The sequence below is a fragment of the Acyrthosiphon pisum genome, chromosome A1 (assembly GCF_005508785.2).
Source record: "Acyrthosiphon pisum isolate AL4f chromosome A1, pea_aphid_22Mar2018_4r6ur, whole genome shotgun sequence".
Taxonomy (NCBI): Eukaryota; Metazoa; Arthropoda; class Insecta; order Hemiptera; family Aphididae; genus Acyrthosiphon; species Acyrthosiphon pisum.
The window spans coordinates 92807674-92823277 of NC_042494.1; the positions used below are offsets into that span (position 1 = coordinate 92807674).

Genomic DNA, 15604 nt, shown 5'->3' on the forward strand with positions numbered 1-15604 from the left:
ATAACATGGTTGATAATTTAAGAAGTATACTCGTTTCAAGAAATACCCAAAAATAATATTTTGAAAAAAGTTATTAGGTACGTTCTAAATTAATTTAACCAAAAAAAAATTGATATTTAAAAAAAATTCTAAAAAATCAACTACTTCTTATAACTACTTGACCTGGATAAATGTTTTAACCGTCGAAATTGTTCTTATATTCGGATTAAACAATTGGCTGTTTTGAATTTTTTCAAAAAAATTGTAATCAATTTTAAAATTTTTATTTTCAGTACTTATTAAAAAATAGTAATAAAAATAGTTTTTTTTAGATTATATGCGTATGTAACGCGAGTGACTATAAATTATATTAATAGAAAAAAAATAAAAAATATTGATTAGAACAAAAGTTATTCCATCTGCCCGTTACACTCCGTATAATATAATATAATACAATAAACATAATATATAATATGTATTATCGCGCGTGAAATAGATTTACGCACACGCCGCGCGTGGACGTGTGGTCGAAATTCGCTGCAGGCGCGTGTGGGGAATGCTTTTCTACAGTGCTTCAGCGATCAGCAGCCGATCCCCCCCCCCCCCCCGTTTGCAGATAAGTCGCCGAAAGCTCCAAGAAAATGTTTAGTTAATATTAAATAGTTTAGCACATAGGTACGGCGCCAGCTGTGTGCATAGATAAAAGTACTAGCTGATCCCGTGCACTAAAAATGCCAATTCTATATGAATAATACGTTATATTTTATAATTAATTTATATATTTGGGCCTCGTGTGGAGCGGTGGTTGGTCACAGTCACTAATGTGTGCTGCGGTCAAGCATTGTCCGGCGTCATTAGCTCCCGGATGGGTGACCACCCTGGATTTTAGTGACGAATCCTCGCCCCAGATATACACTCACGTTCATCAACCACTTGTAATCCCCACAAAATATGAAATCATTGCCGATGCTTGAGTTCAATAAATAAAAAAATCGATATTCAACAGTATAATATATATTTATCTATAGATAAAAGTGGTCAGATTCAATTGATATAGTTTAGTGTATACAATATAGAATGCATGATTATTTCTATATTCCTCGATCAAAATCGATGTGAATATTTAGATGAATATTTACTTATAGGTGCCTATCGGCTATATATTATGTATGATGGACGATATTAGTTGATGGCTGGAGTATAATGTGCGCGTGCGCGTGTATTTATGTTTATTTAAACATTTTTATGCCGTTGTCGGTAAAAAATAAAATATATAATATACGTGAGTGTTATTTGAAACACAAACCTCGTTGAAAATTAGTTATAAATCGGTGTGGACATACGGGGGCGTGCGAGGGTCGAGGGGCCCAAGTCCCAAAGGGCGCGTGTGCATCATATACGCCTCGATGCAGTATCAAAGAAACTCATAAGCACCCTCGCTACGTATTATATAATATTATGATACATTTTCGTTTATTTTCCAACGCAGTCGTATATTACATCGTCGTTCGCTATATCTATAGCTTGTGCCGTTTACATTTTTTAAGACACCACAAGTCCGTATAATGCGTATTATATATATTCCCACGCCGAATTTTTAATCGTACCTGCGGTTTGCATTCAAGTCTAAAATTTGCATAGTTATTAAACGAAATTGCGGGGTTATACGTTTTCAATCATAATAAACGATGCGACAGCTCGTATTATTCTATCAATTTTTTTTTACGTAAAACCTAACATAATAGTAATAACCAATAACCGATAATATACCGACAACCTATAACCGAATAGATTTTATTGGATGTATTATGATGATTATAATATAAGATATTATTTGGATACGTTAATATAAAACATTATAAATCGATTGGTCACAATCATAATATTATACACGTAATGGACATAAAAATTATACACGTTGGCGTGCAAAGACTCTGTATATGTATATGTGGAGCCTGGGGATATGTGCAGATAAATATAACTCGTAAGACGGAACAATTATACAAACCCTGTGTGATTTTTTTCGTCTGAAAAGTGACCGAGGAGATGGTTTTTTTTCTAACAAATTATGTTCACGCGAATAACGACGAGAAAAAAATCATTATAATCCCGAGCAATATTCTGCAACTCTGCTGTAATATACGTATATAAATTATAGTGAGAATATAGAAATTTAATTATTATATACCGACTAAAAAAAAAAATTCTTTCTTCAACGAGTTAAATGACCTTCGATAAGTCCTAGGGTATACTGAATAATAACGTACAACGTAAATATTAACATAGCGAATATTACGATGTTATACATATATTATGTTTACTCGTATTATAATAATATCATAACATGCATATAATGAGATCAATTTTTTGATAAACATAGTCACGTATAAAATTCTTATGCGATTTCGAAATTTTATCGACTCTATGTACCTATATCGGCTATATCTGTTATCGATCTCGTTTGTATAATCGTACGAATTTAAACGTTTTCCGACGTAAGACACCCGACAGTATCGGTGTTGCCGTAATATTATATTAAATATATAGGTGCAGAATATTGGTATCCTTATCTATATAATATTATGTATGCACCACACGACAGACGATTTTAACGTAAATTTTAATATTATTATATATTATTTGGCGAATACAATTACACATAAATATATAAGACTTTAAATACTATTTGCTCTCGTCTCGTAAGTCGTAACGGCCGACAAGTCTGCTGTTTTTGTATATCATGCGCATACCTACTATTATAATACTATGGTGTAGTTTAGTGCGTATTTTTAGGTATAAGTGATACCTACCTACGTGATCTGCTTGGGTTTAAATTCGCGTGTAGTAAGTAGGAAGGTACATAATATTATACTGCAATACTATTTATATATGCATACCTACCTAAATTATAATATTATTATACACGTATATGTGTACACGCGGGTATTATTATTATTATCCAGTTTGAAAAAAACAATTTTAAACGGTTTTTTTTCCTATTCATTTTTAGTACATTATAATAATTGTATCGCTGTCGTTATAAGTAGCCGTTTCTCGGATCTGACAGATTCGCACTCGACGACGATAATAATAATTATATACGATCCGGATGCGGATTGTTGTGTTGATTGCAGCGGAAAAAAAATTTAAAAAATTCGCTCGATAAAACGCATTGGCATAGGTACCTATCTATTATTACAACTCGGCGCAAACACTAAACGACTTTTAATGTACAAAACGTACCAATAACGACGTCGCTGCAGCTGAGAGTGTACCTACAAGCCAAGAGTCAAGACGTATCGGTATAATATAGTATATTAGCACGTCGTCGCAGCCCGCGGGCTTTTCGCTAAGCGAGGAGGATAATATAATGTTGTAAATTCAATAATCTACGTTTTTTTTTTATGTACTTGGGGTTTATTCGAGTACAATTTTTTTATCAAGTAAAATCGTGAAAAAGAAAGGTACCCCACTCAACTATAAATTATTATATAATACATTTTGGACTTAACGTTATGTGTGCGTTGTATTATAATGTATATGTATTGTGTACTTGTGTTATTTTACTACACTATATTATGCTATACGTCACAGCAGCTGTATAATAGGTATGTATTATAATATTATAAGTAAGTGTAAAAATAAAGTGTACCGCTCGAAGGTCGTTGTCGTCGAGTAGGTAAATATTTTCGAAACGAAAAAAAAATTCTTCTCAAGAGGTCAAGATTCGATAGAAAACAATATTTATGTAGGCACGCTTAATGCGGTCGGCGCGTATCTCGGCTACGGCAGCAGTGTCTCCAAACGGCCGCGGCCAGTTATATATAAATATATAATATTATTATTATTGTAATAAGATCGGAATTCGCCGACGGCCAACGCCACCGCCGCCGCCGGAGCAACGGTTAATAAAATATGCACGCGGACACGTAACACATACTCCGGGTGAGGTCGAGGAGGTAGTGGTGGCGAAGGTGGCTGTGGTGGTGGAGGAGGAGGAGGAGGAGGAGAATAACGCGATCGGACGTGTCGGTACTCGGTGCAGATGTCACCGAGATCGCTGCCGCCGCCGGAAAACCCAGTCGCCGCGGGAGGCGTCGAGTGACCCGCGGTAGTTGTACCAGGCACGTATTATTATATGTATGTATGCATGCATGTACGATTATAGCGCATCAGTAGCAGAACTACTGATATACCGCATCGGTACACGGGTACCGCAGATAACACTATATTATTTACATTTCGTTGGTATACCGCGGAAGACGGCCCGCGGCGTCGATTTATAAAAATATCAAAAATGACGTGCTGGTGTCATAGTATTATTGTGAGTCTGTGACAGTTGTGTTTGCGTAAAATATATCATACATAATATTATATTATATTTTTATATTATATACACATCGTTTCGATCGCCGAGGCGCCAGACCGCGGAATTCCGTCTCTGCATAAACACAAAACTCTTACACATCACGATAAATCTAATAGTGTAATAATATGTATAAAACGCGTTTTTTTTATGAATATTTTTTTTTCACCAATAATAATAATATTACGCTAGGCGGCTAAGTCTCACCCCCGCGCCGCCCACTACCGTATCCCGCTCACCAAGGTCTCGGTCTATTACCATCGCCTCCGGTCGCCGCCGACACGATCGCCGCCACCACCCATCACCGGCCGTACGCCGTGCGGCGTCATCGCGATAACGTCCCGTTTTTGTTTTCGTTGCTGATTTTTTCCCGTTTTCTCGCCCCGCGGCCATCCGTCGGCGGTCCGGCGCGGCGCGTACTTATCGCGCGCGCGCGCACGGCCACCACCACCGCCGCCGTAGCCGTCGTCGTCGCGCGCGCCGGCCTCGTCGCGGCCAGTGTAACCCGCGACGTCCGACCATGCGCAGACGCCCGGACCACAGCTGCAGCCGGCACGTCGCGACGACACCGTGAAGAGACGAGATATGCGCGGCACTGCGCTCTTCGCCACCGTCGCCATCCTCCTAACCCTCTTGGTCAGTATAATATATAGAACGACTTTACCGCTCGCGTCCTGCACCGTTCGTAAATCGTAATATTTATAATAATATATTATTATATTATACTGTATAGTTGACCCGGCCAATATGTTGTATACTGTCCGTAGAGAATTTTTTAAAATTTTTTAACTTTTGGAGGTATACCCAATGCTCCGTAAAACGAACCTCTTATATGAGGGGACATATTATATGACTCTGACGAGGTTTTGTGGTTTCCGAGATTACCGATTACCTATGCATTAACAAACGCACAGTCATTAAATATAAACATTTTTTTTATAGAATATACTGTAATAATAATAATATTATGGCTGGTGCCCGCGAAAATTGGGTACACTCCTTTGCTCAGTCTTCTTTTTCTTATCGTGTCCGGTGCGGGACTTAATAAATATTAAATACATTAAAAATAAAAATAAAAACTATGAATATAAATATAAATATTATATACTATGGATAGTCTTAAAAAGTAAAATATAAATTAGCTAAATATTTTGCTTCAGCCAGTGGGTGGCTATAGATATAGAATTTTCATTGGCAAGCGCCAAGTCGTCAGTTGTGCATCCTGGCGGGGCGAGGGTTCATTTTATTAGGTGTCCATCTGATTGTCTCTCACCGCATCCACATGTGTCAGGTCCTTCTCGGTATCCCCATTTCACCATGATGACTCTTGTCTTAGCTACTCCTTAGCCTATTTATCGTTTTCCATAAGGGCCATGATAGGTTTTCGCCTGGTGGTAGTCGTTCATCAGGCGGGACAGGTGCTCAGTTACCTATTATGCGCATTACTCAGTACAATATACATATTTTAGAATTCAGTCTGCGGGAGATCGATGACTCAATAGTCTAGTTCCATGCCGCAAACAGAATTCAAAAATATGTATAAGGTACTGAGTAATATGGGTAATATACATTGTACCTATACCCTGTTTTCGCGGTCAATCGGAAGCATTTGCGGTTTAAAAGACGACGGAAACATTCGAGAACGACGACGATAATGGTATTCTGGGTGTCTGCAGGCAGGGCTTCTCCCGCGAGAGAGAGACATCGCGCGAAATGATAAAATACCTATAATAATATTATGATATTTCCCCGCAAAAAATTCCTGTTTTTACCGACTTCTTAAAAATTCAGTCAAACCATTATAATATATCAATCTCTGATTTTCTGTCACGGGTTATTATATACCTATCCATTAAATAATTTTGTTGTCATTCCACCGGAAAATCCGTCGTCGTCGCAGCCATATTTGGTAGCCTCGCACGCGTCTTTTGCATCGCACACTGCATGATATTTGACTGTCGCTGCTAATAAGACACACACACACACACACACAGACAATACTGTATTATAATATCATTGTAATATTTTGTATGTAGGTATCACTCGATATTTTAAGCTCGTCCGGAATCCGGTTATACGTAGGTGAGCTATATATTATTGTATCATTGCAGCGTGTGTATATATTACATAGTGCCCAGTTTGTCGTGTGCAACCGCATAAGATAATAACATACGGTTTAACGACCCAAACAATATGTAACGATAGTCAAACAGCAGATTGTGTTAAAGTATAATATTATCACAATATTATTATGTATATTATATTTTAACTCGTATTATTGGCGTAGTTTCGTGCTCATCGTATATATATATATACGATCGTTTAGGTAATGTGCGAAACAACACTCTTTCGCCTTCCACCCTTTTCCGCGCAACTTATTTGATAATATTTTCATAGTAAAATCGAAGTTGGAAGATCCTTTCTTATCGCACATTTATATCGTTGGAGGAGCCTGCAGCACTATTCTAAATTTCAAGTTAGTTCGTTTTGTAGTTTTTGGGGAGCATAGCGACGAGTGAGTTTGAGGTATTCGGCAATGATAATATTATATTAAATTAGGGTGACCAAGCTTTCAGGGAGCTTAATTGTCCTGTTTTTTTAAATATGTACTTGTGAAAAATATGTGAAGAAAAGAACGACATCAGTATTAGACGCGAAGATGCATCAATACTATATGCACATATTAATATCATTAAATATAAATACTAAAAAGGTCATTTTTTTTATTCAACAAAATATGACATTATGTTATTATATTTAAAAAAAAAAGTTTTATTTTAGAAAATATAAATATCATAATAAATCCCACGCGTTTAAGAAATTTATATCAGGCCGTGTTATATAGATTACAATATTATTACCTATGTATATATTTTTATTATACGCGTACTATTCGCGTCGTTTCGCGTTCTTCATATTTTTAATTATATTCACCGCGATTGTATATAGGTAGGTACATCATGCGCGAAACAACACCTTTTCGCCGTCCACCCCTTTGCGTGCAACATATTTAATAATATTTTTATTATATAATAAATATTGAAGTCGTCGTACGATAAACAGTAAATTTTCCAAGTGCTTGTAATATAATGTTCATAATAGTATGGTCAATACGGGGAATTGTTTCGTACATAGGCGATAGCGGTCCTATGACGGCACCCAGCTCTCCAGAGGGTTTTACATATTTTGTCGTTTGATTATACAATATGGCACGGACAACACGATAAGTATACTCAGCGTGGATAAAATCTATTCAAATGCCATGAATTTTACGCGATCGTAGTCCAGAAGGTCTCTTACTTATATTATATTATAATAAACGTAAATCGTAATAATATTGTCACAACTTATAGGTACGTCATTGCGCTCGACGACGTTGAAATTCAGTAAGTTCGATTTTAAACTATTGCTTTTTCACAAACTAATAGGCACGCAAAGAGTTATGTGTTTAAATGATAATATATGATGATTCCATACATCTTCTCGATAAATATTTTGTTTTTTTATAAATAAAATCTGAAATTTGTTGTTTGAGTATATAGTAGTGGTCACGATTATTAAATTAAAAACATAACATTTTTATCGTTATGATTTTTACTTTTTCCAATTATAATATTATATGTTATTAATCATTTAATTTCATTTGAAGCAATACATTTTTCTGAAAACTACGATTTATAAATTTATTAAAAAATAATTTATCATTTCAGCGTGTATTATGACTTTTGAGTTTTGACTAATCAAAACTTAGTCCTTTCAAGTCACAGAGTATCACCAATAAATAACTTTTTATTACCTATGATACCTTTATGTATAAACTTAGCGCCCAAATACGTCAATAAAACAAATTTACGGATTATATTTCACCAACTAAATATAATATATATACAAGTAACTTTTTAAGTATTTATTAATTGTACGATGGTAATAGTTGAACACCACAATTGTTATCTATCTTTACCATCTGAACTCTTATTAAAATCATAAATGCTTATAAATAAAAAAAAATATTTAAGTTAAATAATATTTTATATATAATCTAAATTTCTCTAACTATATTTTTCTTCAGAACATAAAGATAAAAATATAGTAAAAGAATTATATTTTTCGAATAATGTACCGTGTTGCGAGTTCTTTTCCAATCTTATATTTAAGAGGTAGATACATAAAAACTTCTGAAACAGTGAAATACGTATTTTAAATTTCAAATCGCCTTTGATTATTTCTAAAATACACGAATTCGAAATAAATCCTAAAGGCTATAAAAATGTTTATTATAAAAATATACCACAGACTGACAGACTATTGTTAAAAAAATACGTGTGCACTAAATTGTGTTATAATATGTATTATCTGTATACGAACACAACGCTGTCATGTCGTAACGAGCGAATAATATTATAATATTAATTATGATCACACCACAATAGCACATTAATTCAGTGTGCAGTGTATATTGTCTAATAATACGTAAAAAGTATAAAACTCGTTATAATATAATAAATATGCGTACCTATTATACTAGTTATAATTTTATGATATACATTTGCGACCCGTACCTACCTAATAGGTATTCGTTAAACATTTTCAATTTATAAAAATTAAAACGCGAATGTCCCTCTCGGGTAAAAACCTGACGATGATGATAATAATATAAATTATAATAATAATATAGGTACACTTATTACGTATTAGGAACTCGCGCAGCTCTCCGTCGACCGTCAGCGTATATAAAAAAATAAATATAACTACATTAATACATTTTTTTTTTTTAAATAGTTGATATACAAATAATATATAGTGCGGCGTTATTATAATGTTATTATTATTTATTATGGCGTATTTAACAAAATTAACATTGGCCCCGCAGGCGCTCTCGAAGATTTGCGAATTGCGATCGAAGCGCACAAAACCATAGGGGTTCGAATGTCGGCGCATGCGTAGGCATGACGACGTATATTATTATATGGATATTATTCTAATTAATATACAATAATATGCTTCTCATTCTTCGTCGGCCTTTTGACATTGCGTCGGCTCATTAATAATCATATAAGGGGTAGATATTGTGATTTGTCGCGTTGTGTACATCGCATATATTCACGAAGAAAAAGCGTGATTATGACTTTGTCCAAGACGAACTTGTAAACGATTTATCCGATTGCCTTTTAAATTTATTTTTGTATAATAATATATTGTAAAGAAAATGATTGATCTGTTGTTTGTCATCGTCATTATTATTATTATTACTATCGATTTTAAATAGGTATAATAGTTTATATTAGTATGAGTATTATGTACCATGTTTTGGGGTATCATATTATTATATACGATTGCGATTCTGATGGTCGCCGATCGATAAATAGCTATTATTGTCGGTCGTGTTAAAATTCTAAAACTTTTTACACGAGTCTTGCAATATAATAAAAAAATTTCGATTTCTTACCATAACGTTTCTGAAAATGATAACTACAGTAACTGCCTATACCGATAATGACTGTGCCGCAGGCCCTTCCAGCCTAGATCGCGCGTAAATCAGAATATTATGGTCCTGCGAAGAGGCGTCCGCGAAGAACGTATAACACAGTGAAACATCGATAACTCGAACGGCTATAGGTCGAATTTTCGATAACTCGAGGGAATATCATATCTTCGCCCCCGCATTTCAACGAGTACACGGAATTTTTTTCTACAAACTCGAATTTTCGATAACTCGAATTTTTTTTCGCCCCCAACCGATTCCGAGTTATCGAGGTAGCACCGCGTATAATATTATTACAGCCGTTCAGTAAACTCCGTCGGGGTAGATTGCAGTGCGGTGCTTGACCGCGAAATATTCTAAACATTCCGATAAGTGCGTTGGTTTGTGTATGTGTGTGTGTAATGTGTATGTATGCGCGTGCACGCGAAAAAGGGCATTCGGCTAATAGCGTTCAAGGCCGTCAACACGTGCAGTGTAATATTATATAGTGCGAGAGAACATAATATAATATATATAGACGACGGAGTCCTAGACATTGCGACAATATAATATACAATCATAAGCGCATTTCGAATCATAAATTACAAACGTTTTTTTAATTATGGCCCTCGGATCGAGATATATTTTTTCACGCTGCAGTATAGACAGGCACGGCACGTGCAGCACATTCGAGTCTGCGCATATTATTATTATTATTATTGTACACATAGGTACCTCCATACGTATATAATATATTATGTACACATACCTTATAATACATACAATATTACTGTTGCCAGCCATTATACCCGGGTGTGTGTGTGTGTGTGTGTGTGTGTGTGTCTGTGTGTGTGTGTGTGTGAATACGCTATATACATATTATTATAATCGCTATATATTCGCACTACTGTCTGCCGTGGCTATTATAACTAATAAGTCCTGCAAATGGTTTTCTTTGACGGTGTTCTGCAGCCGCGGACGTACCCGCCTATACAATATCATTATAGTCTATATATTATTATTATTTTTATTATTATTATTATTATTATTATTAGGTTTAGATATAATATCATATTATATAGCTACGGGGCATGCATCCAGCGCGATCGCGGTATTCGGCAACCCGGTTGTCTATTTTCGAAATAATAAGGCCGCGAAACGTTTATAAATATGTACTTGGCATGACGCCTATATATATATATATAGTGTGTGTGTATGCGTGTGTGACCTAGTCGAAAACGCATTGACGAGACGACGATTAACAAATCCGATGAAAACATAATACATCGCGGATTTGCGTAATAACGATAAACCTAATAAATATTTTGTTTCGATCAAAATAACGCTAAAAGGGAATCGAGTCTTAGAGTAATACGAGTCTTAGAACTTTACTCTATATTATGTACCTATGCACTAGTACAGACATAAGAGTCTTATAATATCTATGAGTGCAGCGTTGCGTTATCGGACGACGATTTTTTAACTGTTCGTCCATCCGTCCGGTCCGCGGCGTCGGAGGTTTACCTATATGTCTTCGATGGTTTTTCCAACCGCACAGGGCACTACAAGATAATATGGGTCGGCCGAGAAAATCGAATACGCGTCTCGACTCATCTGCAGCGCAGCCGGACGATGACGAATCGGATTCGTAGCGTATATTATATTTTCGCAGGTTATGCGTCGGATTTAGGCCAAAGAAAGTGTTGAAATCAGTCCGCCGCGCGAGGATTGCGATTATAATAAAATACTATGGATACGCGACTCGTTTAAAATCTATCGGCGGCAACGCCGGCTTTGTATATAATATATATATATATATCTGCAATAAAACATAAGTAATGTTAAGTTGAAAACGAAACGTTATTATTAATAACGTATTATTAATAGTGTCTGTCCGAAACCATCGTTGAACTAGATCACGTAAGTAAGACCATAGCAGCATAAAATAATCGAGTGGCCTATAACATATTTATTATGTCTCTGGTCAACATGTTGTCAGCATGCTATATGTGCACGCCGGTAAAAACCATTCGGACGTGATGATAAAGGTGTATCACACTTTTAAAAATCTCAGTCTCGGTCTCCTGTATGGCCCGTGCGCATGTTTTATTGTCTTTTTGTTATAACCCTAGTAATTTGTTTGAAAAAAAACCACAATTAAACAAATGACCTGGTTTAGTTTACCGAGTTTATGTCTCGAAAAGTTATTAAAAATAAAGCGACTTGCCGTATTAAGATTCTTTCCTCGTTATAATTTAACGTATTCTTTGCCTAAAATAATTAGTTGATATAGGTAGCTTATGGGTATGAGCTATATTACAGTGTTGATATAATTACGTACCGTCCACTGTATAATTATTTATTACGTTTATATAGAATACGGTTAATATAGGTGTGATTACAGGATATACTTTCATTTCGGTGTAGATCAGCGCCGTTGATATTTTTCAAGGTACCTACACGCAAATATAATTTACTTCGATATTTCAATTTTTTTTAATTACAATATCATTATATTACGCATTGTTATAGTGATCCAACCCAATTGTTTATGTAAACACGACAGTATGCGTTATCACAGTGTTTTATAATTAAGAAGACAATATATAATATTATTATACCTATAGTGGTCATTAATCTGTTAAGTTTTTTGTAAATCGGTAAGCAAACGAGAGCGGAATATAATATTATAATATATAGGTGCATAATAATATAGGAAATAACACGAAAAACAATGACTCGTGACGTATGCATATAATACAATATATTATACATGACGTCTCTATTTTTCCTATTTTCACATATAATTTATGATTGAGAAACTAACCGCGGACTGTAAGTCAATAAATCCGTATGTATATTATTATAATAATAATAGATAGGTACAATCGGAATGGAACAATTTATAGACGTTATATTATACGCTGTATCGGTTATCGTCCGTAATTTGTATTGCGTCGTTCATTTGATCAAATAATCTCGGTTGACGCATTTAAAACCTAGGTTACAGCTTATATATAGAGTTAAGCCAGTGTACCGTTTCATGTTATTTTAAATATATTTTGGTGCGTGATTTTAAACATTATAATATTTAATATTTATCAGTAAGAATAAATAATAATCGATATAACCATTCGACCACTGTAACGACAATTCTAATACTTTTCACCCTTCTGGTGATACCCGGTACTTATCACATGGTGTACTAAAAATTTGACCACGATGTCCAGCCGACTAAAACACTGGGATTTTAACACGACGTGGACGCCAGAGTGTGTAAAGGCACTTTGCGCGGCACACGCTAAAGGTGGGTTTTCACTACAAACACGTTAACCTGTATATACTCGTTTGATGATTGATGAACGTTCACGTTCGCCTTGAATGCACGTTTCATATTGGTTGACATTGGTAATACAGATTCGGGATTAAATGGTCATAATTTATTAAAAGGACGCCACACCCGCGTGTGTTGTCTCCGTCCTACAATTGAGTAACAAATCAAATTTAAGCATATCGCATTTAGCTCCGTTAGTTTAAACATTAGAATGAATCTACCCATTATAAAACTAGATGGCAATAACGCATTATCTATGTTCGTATGTTGGTTATTTTACGATTATTAAGTTTTTAAGTGAGTTATGAGCATTTTTAATTTACACTATATTATTATATATGCAGAACTTGCTAAAAAATTAAAGTATATCGTAAAAAAACAACATACGGACACAGATAATGTTCTCGTCATATCAACTTTCATAATACGTCGATTCACTCTAATTTTTAAACTGACGGAGCTAAACGTGATCTGCTGAGCGTAAATTTGGTATGTTACGCACTTGTAAGACGGAGAGACAACACATGTGGGTGTGGCATCCGAAATTGTTGAACTATAACCAAAAAAAAAACGGTAACGTGGCTTATCGTGTGGTATAATAACGTATATAAACACACTGGTATACCAAATCTTACCATGTATACCAATCAATCGTAGCAGATGGTTTTTATGCTCGCGTCAAATAGGTATACCTCATAATAGGTTTACTTATATAAATAATTGCAATATTTTTAAATATATCGCTTTGGCAATACGCTCCCTGCTTCTACTCTCACTCCGTAAAATTTTGTAAAATATTAAAACATATTTACTCATAGCGTATTATATTGGGTAAAAAGATTATTGTCAATTTTCTATTTTCCATCTTTTTAATAAAAAAAAATTCATCGCAGGCATTTAATTTATTGTTTGTTTCGTGTTGCACCGCAGGTATCGCATTGCGCGGGCCGCCCTTGGCATCAACGGCGGCAGCAGCGGCAGAGACCATCAGTGTCACCAACGCGGCCGGCGGTGGCGGTGACGTCCGCATCGATTTACGCGGAATACGATGATCCGTCCGTGGCCGTCAACGGACACCCGCCCCCGTCGGACCAGAGCCTGCAGCAGCAGGAATCGCCGGAGCCGGATTACGGGGAACCGGGGCGGATGTTCGTGGAACCGGAACGGGTGTACGCGGAACCGGAACAGAACTACGAGGTGGACGAGGCGGTGAGCGTGCTGAGCGACGGGCGCGTGCACGGCGTGCAGCTGCAACCGACGACGACGACGACCGCGGTGTCCGGGAGTTACGACGCCAGCAGCAGCACCACCGATAGCGGCAGCACCGACATCGCCATCACCGGCTTTACCGCCACTTCGTCAGCGATCACCACCACCACCATCTCCACGACTACCTCCTCCACTACGACGACCACGACTCAGGCGGTGGAAACCCGGAAGAGCGGTTACGTGGTGGACGGAAAACACTACCGGAAGTACAGGGTCGAGGAAGAGACGCCGGACGGGTTCATCGTGGGCGAGTACGGAGTGGTCAGCCACCACGACGGCACCACCAGGGGCGTCCGGTACACGGCCGACAGCAGCATCAACCCGCGGGTCATATACGAAGCACTGGCCAAGTTCTTGGCCCTCAGGCGCCGCCGGTAGACGTCGCGGACGGACGACGGCGAACTGCCGCTGGCCAGCCGGACGATGTCATTATGTTCGGCTGATCGTACATCGTAATATCATTATAGTATAATAATCATCGGTTATCAATATTATAGAATAATAATCAATCGATTATCAATATTATAGTATAGGCCGGTTCGCTGCCGTTCGAAACTATCTTTTTTTTTTTTATAAACGAAATTTCTAGTCAGGTTCTATTATACTTGTCGTGGCCGCCAATCGCAGCCGTCCTCAGTAAACGAATAAACAGAAGACCAACAACAAAAAACATCGTACTCAAACATAATATAATAATAATAACAATAACAATAACAATATTATAAATATATTTACGCGCGCGTCTCTTCCGAATCGCGTTCAGTGCCATTTTCCGCGAACAGTGTGACGGAACTATATACGTATTTATAATATATTATTATATTAAGACGCTCTCACTCGGAATAAATATATATATATATATAATATTATGTTTTTTTTTTACTGTGACTGAATGAAAATTTGGAAAAATGTAGATTTATATATAACAATAAATATTATGTTTCGATCGAAATAAACGTATGCGTAACACACAACATAATATTATTATTGTTACCTGTGTAAGAAGCTTATATTATTGTGTTTCTCACGTCGTCGTAGGACGACAAACTCACAAGAGGTGTGCAGTTTTTTTAATCCAACTCAGAATTTTGAGATTTCGACAAAAATGTCGTTCCCGTCAATTCTTTCCTAAGTTAAACCGAAAAAGTTTCACCGATAACGTATCGAAATCCAAATAGATTGACAAAATACTATA

The 15604-nt window shown here is 36.3% G+C and overlaps 1 protein-coding gene across 1 annotated transcript; it reads left to right on the plus strand.

Annotated features, from left to right (window-relative positions):
- Positions 1 to 4812: 4812 nt before the first annotated feature.
- On the plus strand, positions 4813 to 15383 carry LOC100159791. The gene is made up of 2 exons (XM_001948646.5): positions 4813 to 4981; positions 14071 to 15383. Exons 1-2 carry the CDS (start codon positions 4931 to 4933, stop codon positions 14785 to 14787), a joined length of 768 nt encoding a protein of 255 aa, XP_001948681.1. The 5' UTR covers positions 4813 to 4930; the 3' UTR covers positions 14788 to 15383.
- Positions 15384 to 15604: the final 221 nt, after the last annotated feature.